The sequence below is a fragment of the Photinus pyralis genome, unplaced genomic scaffold (assembly GCF_008802855.1).
Source record: "Photinus pyralis isolate 1611_PpyrPB1 unplaced genomic scaffold, Ppyr1.3 Ppyr1.4_LG2, whole genome shotgun sequence".
In the NCBI taxonomy this organism is placed as follows: Eukaryota; Metazoa; Arthropoda; class Insecta; order Coleoptera; family Lampyridae; genus Photinus; species Photinus pyralis.
This window is the reverse complement of record NW_022170403.1, coordinates 24,302,544-24,324,372: the sequence shown is the minus strand read 5'-3', so window position 1 is coordinate 24,324,372 and position 21,829 is coordinate 24,302,544. Positions and strand designations below refer to the sequence as shown.

The following is a 21,829-nucleotide window of genomic DNA, read 5'->3' as shown; positions in this document are numbered from 1 at the left end:
CAGATTTAGATAATTTTTTGATTGGTCATTGTTGAATGTAGCAGTGCTTAACGCAACATATTTCATATCAGTTTAAACAAATAACGTTACAGTATTAACTAGAAAAAATTCAACACAATTATTACTAATTTGAACATATGAATCATTTCACTAATATTTGCATTTTAAATGGGTGTAATTCCAAGTGAAATGTGATAATGAAATTTGTGACGCAGGGAATAGCCTATCGATACCGACTTATCAATATTATAGATAGCTTTGATAAAGTATCTTTATAGTAAATAGCCTATATAAGCGAACTAGGGATAATTCTAATTTCAGTAACCACTTGAATAGTCAACATGAGGTTCACATTGGTGCTCTTAATTACATTTTTCGTAGGGTTAACATATGGAAACGATTCCAGATGGAAAGATTGTCAAGATACGTTTTGCAAAAGGCTTAGAGGAAGTCCAGGGAGTACCAAAGTATCATATTCCGTTGATTTGGCAAGTCTAAAATTGAAAGAAAAGAAAGTGGTGGGGGTTTTAAAGCCTAGTGTTACAAATGCAGTGACATTAACACTCACTATAAGCGTATTGGAAGACAAAATATGTCACATTTCCATCGACGAAGAGAAAGCTCCAACAACGCCGCGTTATAAAGCACACGACGCTCTGGTTGAAGGTGGAAAAAATTTTAAAATAGTAGAACCCAAAGTTTCTGGCAACACTGGTACTGCTACTGAAGCTTCAATCACGTACGACGACCTCAAGGTTACCATTTACAAGAGTCCCATGAAATTTGAGTTTTACAAGAACGACACCCTGTTTTCAGTTGTAAATGCAAATAATCGTTTTGTATTCGAAACATCAGGCACAGAAACAGGAGTCGGTTTGGACATTTCATTTAAAAATGTTCAACGTGCATATGGACTACCGGAACATGCAGACCATTTATCACTTCGAACCACCGTAAGAGAAGAACCGTACCGTCATTTTAATTTGGACTACGGTAGTTACGAATTGGAATCCACTCAAGCTTTATATGGAGCAATTGGAGTCCTGTATGCGCACGGCAACAAGCTCTCATCGGGTGCTTTTTGGTTAAACGCGGCTCAAACCTGGACTGATATCACCAACAGCCCAAATCAAATTGATGCCTACTTTATGAGCGAATCGGGTGTCCTAGATTTGTTTATACTACCCGGACCTACACTTCCTCAGGCGGTTAAGCAGTACAGCACGTTAACAGGTACCGCATCTTTACCTCAGTACTTCACTTTAGGATACCACCAAAGCAGATACAGTTACATGAATCAAGATGATGTTGTTGACGTAGTTAAGAATTTCGATGAAAAATTGCTACCAATCGACGTGATGTGGTTAGATATCGATTACACCGATGAGAAGAAATATTTTACTTGGGATCCTAAAAGATTTAGCAAGCCCCAGGAATTAATTGATAACTTAGCAAAAACTAATCGTAAACTGGTAGCTATTATCGATCCACATATTAAAATTGACGACAATTATTTTCTCCATAAAGAGGCCAAGGGGAAATATTATGTGCGCGATTCTTCAGGAACAAAGGACTTCGAGGGAAAATGTTGGCCAGGTATGAGTAGCTACTTAGATTTTCTTAATCCCAAAGCAAGAGAATACTACGGTAACTTATATCTGACAAATCACTTTGAGAATAAGAATGTACATGTATGGAATGATATGAATGAACCTGCAGTTTTTGAGCAACCAGCAGACGAACACTCAATGCCACTTGATGCAACGCACTATGGAAATCGCAAACACAGAGACGTTCATAACATATACGGATTTTATCAAACTGTTGGAACAAAAGAGGGAATGATGAAACGCAAAGACAAAGTGCGTCCATTTATATTAACGAGGTCCCACTTTGCTGGTACCCAACGTTATGCGGCAGTATGGACCGGTGACAATGTAGCCACGTGGGATTATATGAAAATCAGTTTTCCAATGTGTCTTACAGAAGCTTTGGCCGGTATCAGTTTCTGCGGAGCCGATGTTGGCGGTTTTTCGGGAATTCCTGATGATGAACTATACCAAAGGTGGTATCAAGCCGGAGCCTGGCTGCCTTTCTACCGTGGACATTCCGCTATAGATGTGCCGAGACGTGAACCCTATTTATATGGAGATGACGTTCAAGGACGTATACGGGCAGCACTTCACCAACGGTATATCCACATTCCCATGTGGTATACCTTATTTTACGAACACGAGAGGGCAGGAGAACCGGTAATTCGTCCGATCACTTACCACTACCCTGCTGAATCCGATGCATTCGATATCGAACATGAAGTGCTAATAGGACAGAATATTTTAGCTGCACCGGTCATGGATAAGGGAGTTTTGCATCATAAAGTTTACTTGCCTGGTGGTAGTGGAGAGGTATGGTACAACATTGATGACAACTACAGACCATACAATGGAACCGGTTACCATTTAATCCCAGTAAATCTCAACTCAATGCCAGTATTCTACAAAGCTGGGAGCATAATATCTAGAAAAGACGCAATGAAGCTTACTTCCATTGACACCCTCAAAGATCCGTACACCCTTTACATTGTGTTAAATGGAAATGGATATGCAGAAGGAAAACTGTACGTTGATGATGGTGAAACATTCTCGTATCAAGACAAGAAATATTATTACGTTAACTTTGTTTTTGAAAACAATACTTTAACTGCAAAAGCTCTAAGCAATACCACCTACGCAGATGCGGCTCCAATAACCAATTTGGTTATTATCAATCCCCCTCACACTATAAAACAAGTGAAACAAATTAATGGAACTTCCGCTATTGATTTAAATAGCAGCTACAATGAAAAGCACGATTTATTATTTGTCACTAACTTCACCGCCAAATTACAAGAAGGTATTGACATTAAGTTTACGTCATCTGCATCCATATTAACTTTAAGCATCGGAGCATTCATAGCAGTATGCATCTCAATAGTTTATAACATATAATAATTGTACCTAATAACTTAATGTAATAATTTCGATAGTTAGTAAATTGGAAATTTTTTATCGATGTTTTATTGACTTACCTGTGTCTCGGTGACTTGGCATGTTTTAGGTCCGACAGATTGATTTAAAGCGGCGGTCAGGTTTACAGTTCTCGATTTCGTATTATCTGTAGGATTCTGTGTCCAAGCTGTCTGTGTGAGATCGGTCGTTCTTCGAAACGCGTGAAAGTCCAAAAAAAATTTGGAACTTGTAAAGAGCAACGTGAATACTTGATCAATGTGCATACTAATTATTTCGTTTAATAATTCTTTACCATCGTGGGAAGCCGAACAAGTGGCCTTTTCAAATCTGTAAGAAAAAATTATGTTAGTCGGAAAAGCCTCGGGAATAATATCATTCCTTTGATTATTACTATATTATTATATTTCAATATAAAATTGCGCTTTGCCACCACAGTCGTTCCTTTTCCTTTGTGGAATTTTAATCTAATTTAAATAATCATACTCAAGAATAAGTAAATTTTTATTTTACTGAAATCTATTATTTCAGGCAGATAAAAAAATTGCAATTCACTAATAAAATATTTAAAACTAATGCACTTGAAACTGTACAGGTCTTGTAAAAACCATAAAGGACTATTAGACACCCTTAAGACCGCCGGAACGTATGAAAAACAAACGTTCACTAAAAAAAGCATTTAAATTCTCTGTTTAAAAATATATTATATAACACTAAAGGAATTCAAAAATTTCAATATTGATTCAAAAAAATCAAAAATCTTTTTTAATTGTTTAACCTTTTTTTATATTTCTTTAAATCCTGTTTATTTTCTTTGAATCACTTGAATCTTTTCTTAATATCATTCTTGGTGTGCTAAATTTGTGAAAAAAGATACAATATGCTATTTACAAGTTTCAATATTCATGCTTAATATATCTGACTGTGCAGTACTGCACGAATTTTCCAGTGGAATATCGGACTACCCGTTTAGAGGGTTGTTTTATTTCACAAGTTTCTTTATAATGATTTTTTTTCTAATCTTCCACTTTCAAAATAAGACTACGGGGTAAGGTCAAAGGGCTATCAGACCTAACCTATTTTTATTTAAATAGAACACCGTGTATACTTTATTTAAAAATGTAGCATATTAATTCTCTTTTAAACAACACTAAAGCAAGTCAAAATCAAAATTTGAACATATTCGCTCGCTTAAAAGGTACCGGGGAAACTTAAAAAAAGAAATATGTTTATTAAAAGATTTCTTTATGGTTGTTGATTAATCTGCCGTATTCAATGTAGGTATATGAGCTCAGGTAAAAGGTTAACGGACCTAACCTAATATTTTTTAAGTGGATTGATAAAGACACTAAACCTTCCCCATACTTCGTTTAATTATTTCAGGTATTAGAATAAAGGCATTAGGTGACAGCGACTATAGTTTCGACCCGAAGGTCATTATCAAGCTGAAATATTATAATTTTAGTGTCTTTATCAATCCACTTAGTCAATATCACCCCGTTTTGAGTTGTTATAAGATGGATAGCTACCAACTAATTTTTTTTATTGAACACCCTGTATACTTCACTTAACAAAAATAGCATATTAAATTCTCATTTTAACAATGTAACACTAACGCAATCCAAAATCAAAATTTGAAAATATTCGCTCGCTTAATAGATGCGGAGGAAAATTAAAAAATCGTCAATTTTTGACCCAGAAAAATGTTTATTACAAAATTTCTATATAATGATTGTTGAATAATCGGCGGGCTTCAAAGTAAGTATACAGGCTCAGGTAAAAGCTCATCGGATCTAATCTAATTTTTTTAAATAGAAACATAAAAATTGTCAATCCAGAATGACCCTATTTTATTAGTTAAAAGAGACACAGAAAAATGTTTATTACAAAATTTCTTTATAATGATTGTTGCATAGTCTGCTCAAGTATAAAGGTTATCAGACATAATCTAATTTTTTTAAATAGAACACCCTGTATATTTTACTGAAAAAAATAACATTAAATTCTCTAATAAACAATATAACTTCTTCTCTAATCCTTATGCCTTCAGGCGTCGCATGTTGGTTTTTTGTCTTGTATCCAATTCCTCCATTCTTTCCTGTCTCTTGCTAGGATTTTCATTTCCTCTACCGTCTTTCCTCTTTCTATCCCTATTTATTGGATTTGCTCCATCCATTTTCTTCTTGGTCTTCCCCTTTACTTCTTCCTTGGATTTCCCATCTCCATTATTCTTCCTGTAAGTCTGTCTGTCTTTTTTTCCATTATTGGCTCTTGTTCTGCTATTTCTCTGATCATGTCATTTCTTGGTTTTTCCAGCAATTTTTCTAAGATGTTTAATTTCCATAGCATTTACTTACATGCGTCTTTTTTTCTTAATGTCCAGGGTTCACAATACTTGGTATTGTTACTAAGGTGTGTTATTAAGGTGTTATTAGGTGCTTAAAAAGGAATCGTTTGACCTATTTGAAAAGTATTAAATTGAAATTTATTGTTCTGCCGGAGTTATAGTAGCGCCTGCCTGGGACCGGAGAGCACGATGTAAAACCTGAGACTCCGGCTGAATGCCGGACATCTGGCAACCCTGGTGCAAACTTAGGAAAATCCTACTATAAGTGCTTTTATTTTTTTAATGAATAAAATGATCATAGACATTAAATTTATCTAACTTTCGGGAATTCAGCCTGTTTCTGTTTTGTTACGGCCAGATTATTGGATTATTTAAAAAACTGAGAGTAGATTTTGTATTTAATTGTTCATCGATTGAACGCCTGCGTGCGGGGTATGTGTACAAAAACAGGCTCTCTTTCCTTCAGCGTCTTCTTTAATTTTGTTTTGTATGTTTTGCGGAATAAATTGTTGTCTTTGTCATTTAAACTGTGCATTAAATCGAACCCAAAGTGCGTCCCAGATAGAGTTATCATGTCAGATTTTTTCTATTCGTGCCCAAGAATTATGCCAGGTGTTAATGAAAATGTGTGTACTTAATTCTCTGGAAGTTGATTGAGATTATAGAGTCTCAGAGACCATTATATCTTATTTCCATATTCTTCAACCTGACTGGGATTAAGGATTGTTGAGCTGAACTATAGTTCACGAAGTATTCTTCAACAATACATTTGCAAAATAATTGCTTTCAAATAAACAATATTCTCGAAGACTATTAGCTAGGTCATTTCTGAGCAAATGGCATATTGATATCATAAATATTATTCTGTTTGGAAGTCTTTTTATCACTTCTGAAAAACTGCTTGTAGTCTATTTCATTACACCAAAAAATGAGCAATACCAATAGGTCAATCTCTTCTCCTATCACTATTGTATTTTTAATTTTTGAAGATTCCGCATTCCACTGCAGTATTAACACTGTCCACATCGGAATCATCAACTGCATGAATTAATGAAAATCCATGTTGCTGTATTTCTTCAGCGATTAGAGTTATTATTTTCTGCTTGTTTTCCATATCATTTCCTGTGAATGTCATATCTGGTGGGAAGATCACAGAAGGAAAAATTGCATTTGTTCAGCCAACATGGGTTATGTTTTATTGTGTATTCTGATGTATACCTAGGTAACTATCAAAAACTAGAGTATGACGGTAAAGCAAAAGTACATTGTAAATGGGATGCTGTAGTACACGATAAGACCTATAGGTACTTTGAGTGCACATTTTTTCGAATATGGTGGTCATTTCAATATTTCAAAAGAAAATAGCTAAACATTTCGCCTTTTTAAAAAAAAAGTAGTTATTTTTTGTTTATTTTTGTATTTTAAACATTTCTGCCAAATTTCCTAAATAAAAGTTATACCTACATTTTTAAATGGACTCATTTGTGTTGCAACTTCAAATAAAAGTTGCAATAGTAAAAATAAAGCTTTCCGCCATAACGAAAATGCGCGCCAAAATTTAAATATGTATTTTTAACCATCCCTACCAGTTTAATTTAAGAATACAGTATTATATAATTGAAAGCAATTAAGTACTTACTTGCTAGTTTTTTCTACGTCTGATTCAGTAGTATCAGACATATCGGTTGGTAATTGACTATCCGAATTAACATTATTGTGGTGATTTAAACTTGGCTGGATGCCATCTTCGTTTTTTTCATCCACTGCCATTGTTTCAGTAATTACAAGCTCCGAAGTGGAAGTACACTCCTAAAGAAACAAAAATTTTCATCTTAAAATGTAACGTGACCGATACCATTTTATGTTAATTGTGCTACACAATTCTTTATTTTTAATACGTGAGACTAATAATAGCCACAATCGACGCCGTTAAAATACAAATGACCTGGACATCTTTTTTGCTGCAATCTTCGATAACGTAGATTATTCAGCTTGTTAAATAAGTCAAAGGTCAATGGTACAGGCCATTAATTCATATATGAGGTGTCATTTTTGTAGCACAGCGAATTAAGGATAATCGACTAAAGCCAAAATTACCTCAATAAAATGGTCTTCTGAAATTGGTGCCACTAATTTATCGTCTTCTCCACCAGGTGGGACGTAGTCATCATCATCACTAGTTAAGCCTAATTCATCACCATAACTCTGATGGATCTATGTAAGAAAACAACTTCATTAAGTACATGCAGCAATTATAATAACAATTTTGATGTGTGGATTATTATACAAAACATTGGGGAATTGTTGACAATTTTATACCTTTTAACTCTATTGTGCACGATTTTAATTATCGTTTTGACCAAGGACTTGATGTTAAAGTTGTGCACGCAAAAATACCCAAAATGGTATTGTATGTTTATACTGGCCTGCAGCAACACAAGCTCTAGTGTCCTCCATAAGGTGTACACACAGATTTAAACTTTTATTTACCACAATTAGAATACAATGAGCGTGAATGTTTAAATTTGCTCACAAGGCAACCTGTTTCATTAAAAAATTGGTAACTGACATAAACATTTGTCATTTTTTAATGAGAGAAGGACCTACCATTCTTTTTCTTTGGAACGCCCGCTTTGTGAAAAATTTAACCTTTTTCTTATACAGCTTCATTGTGCCACATAACAAAACAATTAACTGGCCAATAATTATAATTTGAAAGTAGATAAAATAATCAACACGTGATTGTGGTTTTCAGATATATTTTCTATTACATAGGTGAATATTAACAATTATTAATTATACGCATGTTCTAGTTTACCTGATCTGATGTGTTTTCTAGTACCTGCCTTTTTTTCGCCTATCACAAGTTAGTAAGTGAGCTTTATTTGTCACCACTGTATTAGAACATATTATCGCATACCTAGGAAAGTAAACATGAACAATTATGAGATTTTGTCAAAGTAATCAGAAACTTATTTATGACTGTGCCACGATCTTAATTCTGTGGTCATTTTTCACAACTGATTATAAGAACTCTTGAGCTTTACAGTGATATACATCATTATTCAAACAATGCATTATTTGAACAGGTAATAGAAAATTGAACTATGGCATAAAATCCCTAATTTACAATATACACTGCAGGGTGCATGTCCAATACATTACGAGATCTTTAATTTGCAGTAAATCTCATCTGCCATTGTCAGTCGAGCAACAACAATGGTCAAAATTCCATGAAATTTGCTGTCCGCATACTGTGTTTGAGAGTAAAATCGCCCAAAATATGATGGTGCATTGACTGTGCCTTATTTTAGGTGAGACTGCAGTGTATCTCAGCTCTTTTTAGTTTTTTAGTTTAAAGACTTGCGGTTTTCACGACCCTGTGCCACTTTCTTGTGAAACCTTTAATACCACAAACCGAATCAATCTAGATACAGGGTGAAAAGAAAAGTCTGACTTTTTGGAATGTATTACCATATCTTACTACCCATGTAAGATAGAAAGTGGTAAAAACTACCAACTTTAGATTTTTTTACGTAGAAGCCAGTGGCGTAGTCAAAAAAAGTTTTTGGAGAACCGTTTCTGAGATTTGACCAAGAGTTGGTATTTTTTAAATACAACACCCTGTATACCAACATAAAATTTTTGGATTCTTTTTCCTTATTAAATTGGCTGTATCACAACCTATAGTTTATATTTTCAAAACCTTTTTTTAATGGTTTTTAAACAGTAGGCCACTGATTTAGTTTTGTTAATTGTATCCATGGCAAGTAAAAGTACCTAATCAATAAAAATCGCTGACGGTAGAAACACTTTCTTTATATCATTATATATCATATTTTTCAAAATTTTGATATGATGTGTCAATGTAATTAGGAAAATGAATGCAAAAAAAGTGACATTAAGATATACAGGGTGTTGCGTTTAAAAATACCAACTTTGGGTTAAATCTGAGAAATGGTGGTCCAAAAAAATTAACTACGCCACTGGATTCTACGTAAAAATATTGTAACGTTATTTATAAATTCGGGTTCGATTTATATTAATATTTATTAAACAGAACTAAAACACTATAAAATCCGTACAATTTATATCGATTATTTATATCACTCACACTTCGCAATTTATATTTCCGCGCTCGATGTTTACGTACTCGTTCGGTAGTAGACTGCCGCGATGTTCGGTCCGCAACCATTTATACACGCAAGCAATGTAAGTCCAGTACATTCTCGAATATTCGAGCGCGTAGAAAATTCCAGAGCGCCAAAGGCGACGTCAGCATTTCCGTTACAATATCTAAAATAGGCAGTTTTTACCTTTTTTTACCTGTGTAGTAAGATATGATAACGTCCCAGTCAGTCCCAAACAGTCAAACTTTTCCTTTATTCCTGTTCTCAGAAACAAGAGAAGCTAGATTTACTGTTTGTGGTATTAAAAGTTTTACCAAAAAAAGTTGCACAGGGTCGCGAAAACCGCAAGTCTTAATCTTTAAAAACAGCTCAGACACACGGTACACCTATAGCACTTTGTTGTTAATGCATATGTTTATGAGTTCACTAAAATTATGATTCATTTATACGTAGATATCTCCAGATAGCATTTAATACTTCCGCCCGGTGCGCCATCGTGGGTAGGAATTATGGAAATAGTTTTACAAAATCAATAAGGGCTTGAATACAGTCAGTTTCATTCTTTCTCAATCTCACAAAATGCGAATTTCAGATTACATAAAATCTTCATGCAACTTGAAGAGACTTTGATCCTTTCTGATATTTTTATTAATTCCTACTTTAGAATGGTGCTTTTTTAAATGAGAGTATGAAAAAAATATTGATCTCAATGGAATTTTAAACAGGAATATAAAGAATTCAAAAACATGTCAATCTTGTCATCGCCTAAGAGTAATGGTGTGGCATCAGAAATAGTCATTGAACTAGATACTCCTCATAACTGGAATGGCATCCCCCGTAAACAAACGATGCAAGGGCGCTGTGGCAGAGAGATAGGCGGCACTTGATTTTGATTATAGATGCCGTTCCAGTTACAGAGTATCCAGTTCAATGGAAATAGTAGTTGCAATTTGAAAAAGTTGAAGTTTTTGACATTTTTTGATTGCCAACTTTGAACAATCGCAGCAGCCCTGGAATCTTTTTCAAGACATCCCCTAAAGGTGGGTTCATAGCTCTCCGTTCATCCGTTGCGTTGATCCGTCAAACGGATAGTACATTTTGTTAAGGTTCATAGCAATCCGTCCACATTGTACATTTGCAACGTATACCTAACCATAACCTAAATTTTATTTTGTACTGTACCCTCCGTGATTTTCAGTATGAAAAAATGATACGAAAATAAGAACACGTTGCTATCTGAATATCACCGTGAAGAACGAATAGGCGAACACTGTTAACGTACCAAACATAACCTCACTCTTGTTAAAAACGGACCAACGGAAACGAAAATGTTCAACTTCAACCAACTTTTCCGTCGTAAACGGACGACGTACGATTTAAAAATTTGCTGTCTTCTGATTGGCTAACGGACAAACGGAAACGTATGAACGGAGAGCTATGAACTTACCTTTAGACTTTACGGATTCAATTATAAAAAAGAGCACTCACTTATCCTGAACGGTTTAAGAAATCTGAATTTGTGAATGGACCCTTGCATCTTCAAATGTTTACAGAAAAATTGACATATGTCAAACATTGATTTTTAGGCCCATTTTAAGAAAAAAACTTGCTAAGAACGTATGTCCAAAACGTCTCAACTTTTGAGATACAGGGTGTTACGGCGATGGATCTGTATCACAACCTGCAAAATGAATGAAATGAAGTACTGTGAAAGAAGACCATTTTAAGATAATATAACATGGTTACCACCTATGAAATGTAATTTTCGTTTCTTCTGTAGCTTTTGACCTTGTTATATTCAGTGGCGTACCTAGGTATTTTTCGAAGCGGTGCCGGATCAGGTTTTGGCGCCTTATTAGTTACCATTGAGCTCTAAGTAATAAAACACTGTACATTTTTGAGAAACTTTACACGAACTTTTAAAAGTACTGCACTACTTAAATTTTAGAATAATGCTTTGAATAACGAAGTCTTTCTCTCAACGAAGAATAGAAATACATTTATTTATCATGTTTTCAATTCTCGAGTCAAATTTAGCTATGACATAGGGTACAAGTCGTAGAAATGATTGCGTCTTAGAATAAGGGTGCAAATGCTGGTCACACTAATACAGACTATTGTATAGATCACAAATAAAGTATTATTATTATTAGTTTAAATTTGCAGCCTTTTCCTACCGCTATAACTTTGTTCTACAAGGACCATTCAGAAAGTAACAGACGTTTTGAAATAAACAATTAAGAAAGTGTAAGAAACAACTGTTATTATACACGCTCTTAGGCTGTTTTTCAACATAGTCGCCATTCATATTGAGGCACTTAACTTAGCGTGGTACAAGTGTTTTGATTCAAACTTTGTATACATGCGCCAACTGTGAGGGCGTCAGAAGTGGGTACCGACAAAGGGAATATGGTAGCCCCCAACAAGATCCTATTGATTGTGCAGTCAAAACTGGCTAATAAAAGTACTGATCTGCCACACAAAAATGCCTTGGATCTCACAAGGTGACTTTGATAATTTTTTTAATTTATTAACAATGTTACGTTCATCCTAAAGGACCGTAAATTTAGTTTTCATTATATTTCAGCGCACCCTGTAGTCGACTTCAGCAAACTATTAGAATTTAACTGCCGTTCTTGTCTTTTATGACTGACCTATACGGTACACCACGTACTGGCCATCCCGACTTAGTGCCCTCGGTACTTCAGCGCCTCTGGCGCACCCTCCCGCCTTCAGAGCGCGGTGCCGCGGCACCTTTGGCACCTACCTAGTTACGCCACTGGTTATATTACACGATTTACAGCTATCCATTATGAGGTGAGAACAAAACAAAAGGACTCAAAACCGCTTCCATGCAATTTAATTGAGTGTAAAGGGGGGGGGGGCACTACATGTTTCGACTTAAACAAACTTCACACTTTGAGTATATAATGGACTTCCAAGTTACCAAAAGCTATTCATTTATATTTCACTTTACTGTAAATGTCAATTAATTGTCAAAGTTGGCCATACTGAGAAGCCTAATTGGATCCCAACAAGCGTACGTTATATGTCTATGTAACCCATTGAAATAAAAGACTAAGGAAGGAGGGTTACATACATATAACGCACGCTTGCTGGGATCCAATTAGGCTTCTCAATATGGCCGCTTTGACAATTAAGTGACAGTTACGGTAAAGTGAACCATAATGGTTAGCTGTAAATCGTGTAATGTAACAAAAGTCGAAAGCTACAGAAGAAACAAAAATTACATTTCATAGGTGGTAACCATGTTATACTTCTTAAAATGGTCTTCTTTCACCATACAGCATTTCATTTATTTTGCAGGTTGTGATACAGATCCATTGCCGTAACAATAGTGTGTAAAACAACATTTTGAAATACAACTACTTTTCAGATTTCCTGAATGGAGAGATAGATGGATTTCGTTTAAAAGAAGTGAGGAATCTGTCAGTAGCAAAATGTATGTAATGTCAGTACTATCCGTCACAAAATTCAATATATTAAATGTGTGTAATCCTAATAGGATCCTAGCTAATATATATAAGCTCCTTCCTTAGTCCTTTACTTCAATGCAAAAATCGAAGTACCTTGCAAAAGTAGGAGAAAAGCTATACTTTTCTTTCAGTTCTTTATAGCATTTGTTTCTAAAAATCTTATCTGACAAACAACACAACCTTATTACTTTTTACCTGTTACCTGCTTGGGGAAAATGATACAGCTGTAAACTGTATGTGGTAATTCATAATTAAAAAAATACCAACGCGTTAATCTTGCATACTCAACGTGGACCTACAGAATACTATTGGTACAACAGTTTGTTCGGAGAAGTCTGTGATCAATATTTAAATTAGGTACAACATACCTACTTCTATAAATTATGAAATAAATTATTTTCCTTCATTTGGTACTGATACACTAACACTTATTATAACAATTGTTTATCGCCTCAATAAATAAGTAACGTGGCCGCTGAATACCACAATAACAACTACCATTTGTCTCAATGATAAATTTTGATTAATGTGAATTTATCACTGTAATCTTCAATATATTTTCCTCATGTATTCCGTCTTTAAGATAAGAGCTTGTCAATATAATCAGCTGCCGAAAGACAACAAACATTAATTATGTAATTACCACAACCTTACGCAATTATTTACGAATATGTGATTCTAAAAAGACGGGTTCAACAAAATAATAAACCCTGTACCTACCCACTGCCACATTTCTTGACTATACATAGGTTGATCCAATAATGCATTTTGCCAAATGCGAAATACCATTAAATAAGTTTTATCTCTAGCTGCGAAACTTGTAAAAAAATACTTTTCGTTCTTTGTATTTATCTGTATAGCGTTTGGAATGACCAACGCTGTTTTTTCCTTTGTAATGGCAGAAACGTCCTTCCATCTAATGGTAACATTGGTCTCCCATCCGAATATATTTGCGTAAAAACACAGAAAATTTTGCGAAGCATAAAGTCTGCCGTGAACCAAAATCTCTTTTTGTATAGCGCAGGAGTAATCTGCAAATATGGAACAGTGTACATACCTTTATTCATTAGAGCTGTGCACGTTGATAAAATTAAATAGCTTACAATTAAAAAGACGGCTATGCATGTTGTGATAAGATTAGATTTGAAATAATCGAATCGTAAACCCCGATATCGATAAGTGAAATTTGAAGTACTTTAAATTTACTGTGCAAAAATACTTACCGACTACCAGTCGCTCATCATCAGGTACATCTCGAAATATTCGTTTGAAATCCTCCGATTTGGACTTATAAGTTGGGTAGAAAGCATTATACCACGCAGATTTTCGTTTCACTTTCTCAACAGATCGACTTTCCTTTTTCTCCTTTAATATACTATTTCCATCGCCGACAACGCTTTCTATATTACTACTTCGACTACTGGCATTACTTTCTTGACCCTAGATTAAAAATATTATAGTTATTTATACTGCCATTAAAACTTTATCGTTTTGTTATGTAAACTATTTTTATTACAGTTCGATTTTTTTGTACTGCACAGTACACTCTCAAAAATGTACATCCTTCTCCAGAGAAAAAAAAATACATGTTAGCTTAGCATTAAAAGATAGCTAATAGTCAGTAAAAAGTGTATGTGGCAGTGTGCATTTTTAAAACTAATCGCAAAATTCGCACTAATAAAGCAGCGTTTGACCCTTTATAGAAATACTTAAGCTAATGTTGCAAGAAAATGCAGATGAGTCTTTACAACTCTCTACTCTGCCCTAAAAAGGTTAGCAGAGACAACGACAACAAACTCTTTCGTAGCAGCAATGAATGATCTAATGTGTACTGTGAGCACATTGCAGTTTGTACAGAATCATCTCCAGAAAGCTTGGATCCTTAACGCATCCATGATCTCCATGGCGGAGGGTCCCAAATGTCTTCTAAAAATGCATCGAGACTTAAGGAATTCTAATGTTGATGTTGCAAGCGAGTCTTCTGGATGTGGTGGAACAAAACCAGGCGACTGGAAAACAGCTACCTTGGTAGTTCAGATGGGGCATTAACTTTTTCTACCAATTCGCCCTAAAGTTTCGTCTGGTAAACGCACCCAGTGACTGTATAGACAGTCTACCATGTTTTTTTTCTAAATTTATCATTGAACTCCTTCGTTTAACCAAAGTGCTATGGATACAATACTATTGCCACAGATGTTTCAAGCAAAGTAACTTTATTCCCTTGGGGGAATAAAAATAAAATCGAAAATTGAAAATTTCGTTTTCAAAAATCTCGGCAACCTCTGAAGACATCCGAATTTTCGTAATAACATATTATTGGGTACAATACGCAAATTTGCCACAATTTAAACTACATTGCATCTCTTCAAATAGCCGAGATCCCCATGTTGGGGCACCCTGTATACATTTAAAAATTATCGGGGGTAAATACACAAGAGCGTGATTTTTAATCGGCTAATTTTATTTTTACACAATGGTTTTGTTTCAACGGAAAAAACTAGAGATCAAAAGTGTGATAAAATCGCGACAGCTTTAGCTCTATGCTTTTGATATAGTTTTTTTCATGAGGCAACAACATTTTAGTGAATTAAAAATAAAATTATCCTGATTTAAAACCAAGATCGCTATATCGATAAAAAACTACCTAGTTTTTAATCACTTAAAAAATCATACTGATTGGTTAGAATTTGAAACAATCGCCAAGCTGATTGGTCGTATATTAATCAAACTATGAAAATAAACATACACCAGTAAAACAGAAACACACTACAAATACAGGAACATACCACAAAATTTAAGTTTTTAATCATATTTAAAACTTTAGGTAGAGGTATGTTAATTTTTTTAATACAGGGCGATAAAGATTTTAGAGACAATGCGTTGCCAATTGCAGTACCCTCCGTAAAACCGATTAAGACAATATCATTCTGAATAAATATGATATTTGTACCAATTTAAAAAAATGTCTGCCAAAGCGTTCTTGATTACTAATAACCAATGGATGTTACTAAGAAGGAGTGCAACTTTGCACAACAGTGTGTTTGTGTGAGGGAAGCACGGTCCGCCATACAGTCCCCTTTTAACAGTTGGACCTACAGGTTAATGGTCGACTAATTTATAGACCACGAACCAAAATTTTGAATGACATAATTATATCATAGTGGGAAAGAAAATGTAAGCCACTGTGATGAGTACTGGAGGACTATCTTGAGGCAATAGGAATTCTACAAGACTAAATCATCTAAAAAAAATGATCCATCCAAAGGTTGTATTTTTAATTTAGGGAGAGCATCTCTGCAGTTAAGTATCACATTTGCGCCTACCTTCACGACTTAACGTCCGCCCTCGGCAACGCCGCTTAAATCCCCCCACAAGAAGGCACAACAATTATTCTTATGCATGATATTGCTAGAGCCAGTTGCCAACCACAATCTGTTAGGTTTACTCTTAAATTTTTGTGCTGCGAAATTGATTTGACTCATGGTTAGAGTCACTGTTGACTATTAAAAAGAACTTAGACCACTCAGCACCAATCCTAAGCCTATGCAAAGAAAAAATCAATTAGCAACAATTAGTGTAGCCGAAGAAGTTGTTATATGCCATCATGCAATTAACAAATGCATCAAAACAGATTTTATATGTTCAAAATCATTGATGATTAGAGAATTTGTGAATAGTATCCCTATACCATAATCCGTTTAATTCATGCAGAACTGTTATTAGGTAAAACTCGAACTAATGGCCGAATCAACAGTCTGGTCCTTTACAACCTTTGCTTGATCCAGCTGTCCTCTAACCTCTAACACGGTTAGACACAGTGGAAGAGCTTTTATTTCAAAAATAAAGCAAAACTAGCATACTTTTGGGTTAGTCTTTATATACAAGCGGTTATTTTAGCGATACGTTCCAGTATCTCAAACTCACTACCGTTACTCACCACGGAATCAACACTAACGCATCTATTAATTCCATTGAATGAATGTATAAATTCTTCCTTAACGACAATACAATTAATACTGTTGGAAAGTGACTGGTACTCCATACTATCGAGCTGGAAATCTTGTATTTGCTGGAACAATTTAATATTTCTTTTATGTGATGGGCGGTAAGGTAATTATTTATGTTCGTATTTTTAGTTTCAGCTCAGATAGTCACAATAAAATCATGTTAATAATGTATATACACAATTATGCACTGATAAGAACTTATAAACTTCAAGAGAGAGTGGGATAGCTGGCTGGAAGTAGAATTATGTTATATTCGGAATAGTCATGCAACCTCTCCATTTCTAAAGGAGGAAGAGTCTTCATTTAGAAAGTTGCAATTCGTCACCCAGCCCCTTGTATATTTTTACTAGTGATGTTAAATTACACGTTTTTTTTTAAAGTGCGTAATATTGCGTGTAAAATTACCAATTGTTTATGTTTTTTATGTATTTTATGTAAATTATGTAACTTACCATTCTTTTTTAAAAAACCGTAATTTTACAGTAAAATTACCAGTAATTTATGTTTTTTATGTAATTTACAAATATTTTTGTAAAATTACCTGTCATTTATGTTTTTTATGTTTTTTTTTCAATATTGTATAAACCTTTTTGAATTTTGTGTGTTTGAAAATAAACACTTGTTAAATTATATATTTTGGTGTATTAAATAAAATACCCAAGCAGTAGGTATTTCGCCATCACGCGTCGTTTGGAGGAAGAAGTTCCAGATCGCGAATTAGAGGCTGTATCATCTTCATTAAACCAAACTAAAGTTAACGGTGAATCGTTTACTTTGGTAGTACCGTTGATGGTCTGTGGTAGTGCCGATCAAAATGTATCAAATAGGTATTACATTTATGTAACTTACAAAAATCGATCTGAGACAATTTTTATTTCGGGGCTAAAAAAAAGGCAGTGTATAACCTTCCTTTTTTTACCAAAAATCGACTACACCAAAATTTCTCGGGAAAACACTTATTCTTATTAATTTGGGTGCGTAGAATCCAAATCAATTCGTACTTTTTCGATCAGACTTCTAAATCAAAAGTTATAGACTAGAAACCAATTTCGAAAGAAAATTCAAACGGCTGTAACTTTTGAACTAATAGCCCAATCTTGGAACTATTTGAAATTATGGATTCTACAGGCCACATTCTATAAGAAAATTTTTTTTCCTGGTCGATCTGAGACAATTTTTTTTTCGGGGCTCAAAAAAAGGCAGTGTATAACCTTCCTTTTTTACCAAAAATCGACTACACAAAATTTCTCGGGAAATCACTTTTTCTTATTAATTTGGGTGCGTAGAATCCAAATCAATTTGTACTTTTTCGATTAGATTTTTCAATCAAAAGTTATAGACTAGAAACCAATTTCGAAAGAAAATTCAAAGGGCTGTAACTTTTGAACTAGTAGCCCAATCTTGGAACTGTTTGAAATTATGGATTCTACAGGCCACATTCTATAAGAAAAATTTTTTTCCGGGTCGATCTGAGACAATTTTTTTTTCAGGGCTCAAAAAAAGGCAGTGTATAACCTTCCTTTTTTACCAAAAATCGACTACACCAAAATTTCTCGGGAAAACACTTTTTCTTATTAATTTTGGTGCGTAGAATCCAAAACAATTCGTACTTTTTCGATCAGACTTCTCAATCAAAAGTTATAGACTAGAAACTAGTGATTTTAAATTACACGTTTTTGTTAAAGTGCGTAATATTACGTGTAAAATTACCAATTGTTTATGTTTTTTATGTATTTTATGTAATTTATGTAACTTACCATTTTTTTAAAAAAACCGTAATTTTACAGTAAAATTACCAGTAATTTATGTTTTTTATGTAATTTACAAATATTTTTGTAAAATTACCTGTCATTTATGTTTTTTATGTTTTTTTTTAATATTCTATAAACCTTTTTGAATTTTGTGAGTGTTTGAAAATAAAAACACTTGTTAAATTATATATTTTGGTGTATTAAATAAAATACCCAAGCAGTAGGTATTTCGCCATCACGCGTCGTTTGGAGGAAGAAGGTCCAGATCGCGAATTAGAGGCTGTGTCATCTTCATTAAACCAAACTAAATTCAACGGTGAATCGTTTACGTTGGTAGTACCGTTGATGGTCTGTGGTAGTATCGATCAACATGTATCAAATAGGTATTACATTTATGTAACTTACAAAAATGACGGTTTTTTAAATTAAAAACGTAAGTTTCATAAAAGACATAAATTACATTAAAAAGCCGGCCTCTTGTAAGTTACGAGTAATATAACCGTTTTTTATGTAACTTACAAATCGTTATTTTACAATCCACATCACTAATTTTTACATACTGTGTGCTACAGTTGAGGTATCCTAGAGACATTACTTTTCACTCGGACTGTACATTACATTTAGCTGTATTGCGCCTGTTTTTAAAGACAATTGCAAAACATTTACCATGTCTATTAAGAAGTCCCCCCCTTGCGGTAGCCTATAAAATAAGAGCACTTACTTTTATTCTTCTGTCTTAGGGAAAAAATTGAAATTCGCTTTAGATAGACTCTAACCCTTTTCATTTCATATAATTCTAAAACCCAACAAACTCAAACAGAACTTCTTCCCTGGTTCAGTGATTACGTGAATCGATTACCTTCAAATGCACTATGAATTCTACTACAGTAACTTACATTTTTTGAAATAACAAAATTATGCACTAACCGCACATCTTAAAATTAACATCAGCTCAATCGAATATGAAGAACTGAATACCTCTAAAAGAAGGAAGCTGTACCAACATTTCAACAGTTTTTTTATGTTCAAGTTTCTGTTTTCCTATTAAAAAGTAAAGGTGCCAGGCGCAATTTACACAAATTCTTGAAACAACAAAACGGGTAAAATACGAAACAATTAATGTATCCGCTCATTAAACAATAAAAAAAATTGCGTACAACAAACCTCCATGTGTAACCTTGAGTAGAAAATCCATTACCAGAAACAAAATTATTTAAACTAATTTAATGGACACCACTTTGGGAAGTAATAATTTCGAATAAACATTTTATATTCATGACAAGTGTGAACTAAATTTTCCATCACCGAAAATGTGCTATTAGGTGCGAGGTAATCGTATGTAATTTAGTAACAGTTATGTTGATTGTAATGTTTCGTGTCCCATGATATAGCATTATTTTTACAAGGTAAAATAAACATTGTAAATAAAGGTCATAAATTTCTTTTTATTTAAATCTTACCAAAGTGTTTCCATTATCAAGCGCCTGTTACGTTTTAGTAAATGTGTCATTTCATTAAAAAAAAATTGGGTGTTCCTCCTATTGCAAATTGGGTAATTGGAACGTGCTTAATGTAGACAACATTACTGAAATTCTTTTGACAATAGAAATAATGACAATATTAAGCGGGGGTTTCCCACACAAATTAGCATTTCAAACTGTTCCATAGATAATGTCTAATTTAGTACTTCACGAACTCCACCACCGGAAGGTTATTTGTAGAAGACAAAAAAAGATGTTTCTTCAAATTAGTACAAAGACCACGCTGATATACCTTTAACGTAAACTTGGAAATATAACACAGTAGCAAATTATCTTATCTTGTATCATTTAAAGATTATCTAGAAATCTAGGGTACCTACTGTCTACTGAGAGGGAAGAGTACTGCTCCAGCATTCGCCTCGTAGATTTCAATATAATGCTAGCATTATGCGTAGCTACGTACGTTTGTGGAAAACCCTCTGACAAAACCCCAGACAGAGCAGAGAGGCCAGGCATATGCCAAAGCATCAAGTAGCAACTACACAAAAGCGTAATGACAGCCATTAAATTATTGTTCCCATGGTATGTTCTAAAATTTTGAAAAAATAACTTCTTTAATTTTTCTTGTGTGAAAAATTCCAATCAAAAGTAACTTTGATATTAATAATTGATTTCAGGGAGGCAAATTCTATCAAATTAAATCAAGAAAGAATAATCACGTCATTTAAAAAATTTAAGCCCGAAAACAATAATTTAAAACATTTTAATCATAATCTATTGGTAGTATTTTTGCAGTCATTAAATATGGTTTTTGTTGCATTTAATTCAGACAAAAACTGCAGCTACAGCTTGCGTCGTTTTTTAAATTACACCCTGTATAGAGGTGTGAAATGACATAAATTCTTAAACATAATAAATTAAAGAAATCTAGCAAACGAGGTCCTGGGTATGGGTATAGCTTGGCATTGCGTATATGGCTAAAGCTATGTCAGTTTGAATTTTATAGAATTCGGTTCATAACTAATGGAGAAGTCAAAAGGGCCTTCCTTATTTTTTGCCCTACATTGCCAATTCACGAACTCCGATCTACAAACTTGATAAAGAATCCACATGCAAAATTTAATCATAATTGATCCATTCGTTTTCGAGATATCATGCCCTTCCTCTTGAAAGACAACATAAAAGAATATGCTTATGCAAGGTTGTAAAGTACATTATAATAAAGAAAAAAAAACCAAACTTACTCTTATGTTGGTAGTTGGCATACACTTCCGGAAACAAATATAAAAAAAATTACAAAAAAACACAAAAACCTTTTTTATTTACAAAAAGCAGGAACGAATTAAACTGACTAGTGTTACATGTCTTTATACCATTTAAAACTGATACGGCGCGAAAATCACAGGATGTCCCCGATGAAATTATCAAAATTAAGATATTTTAGATTCTACAAAGGTATCCTAACTGTACCTTCTTAAGTAGCAAAAATATATAAATAAATCACTTCAAATAGGTCCCCTATAAAACAAAAGATATCACATTTAGATATTTAAATTCATAATATTATCTGGTGAGTGTTGGTGAGGAGAGTGGCAATAAAAACTTTATTAG

The 21,829-nt window shown here is 33.9% G+C and overlaps 2 protein-coding genes across 6 annotated transcripts in view; one reads left to right on the top strand and one right to left on the bottom strand.

Annotated features, from left to right (window-relative positions):
- Positions 1–21,829, bottom strand: part of LOC116164315 (protein Aster-B-like) — a 30,465-nt gene that overhangs the window by 7,286 nt on the left and 1,350 nt on the right. For 2 of the 5 annotated variants that reach the window (XM_031478474.1, XM_031478471.1), the window contains exons 3-8: positions 16,917–17,048; positions 14,203–14,419; positions 13,700–14,010; positions 7,450–7,566; positions 6,992–7,161; positions 3,068–3,335 (exon numbers count right to left, since the gene is read on the bottom strand). In XM_031478474.1, the coding sequence (XP_031334334.1) occupies positions 3,068–3,335; positions 6,992–7,161; positions 7,450–7,566; positions 13,700–14,010; positions 14,203–14,419; positions 16,917–17,021 (1,188 nt within the window). In that variant the 5' untranslated portion in view covers positions 17,022–17,048. Of the gene's footprint in view, positions 1–3,067; positions 3,336–6,991; positions 7,162–7,449; positions 7,567–13,699; positions 14,011–14,202; positions 14,420–16,916; positions 17,049–19,901; positions 20,034–21,829 lie in introns of those variants that run through there. The other 3 variants (XM_031478473.1, XM_031478475.1, XM_031478472.1) reach the window with 3 other exon arrangements.
- LOC116164313 (neutral alpha-glucosidase C-like) lies at positions 97–3,045 on the top strand. Its single transcript, XM_031478467.1, has one exon. It carries the CDS (start codon positions 342–344, stop codon positions 2,985–2,987), a length of 2,646 nt encoding a protein of 881 aa, XP_031334327.1. The 5' UTR covers positions 97–341; the 3' UTR covers positions 2,988–3,045.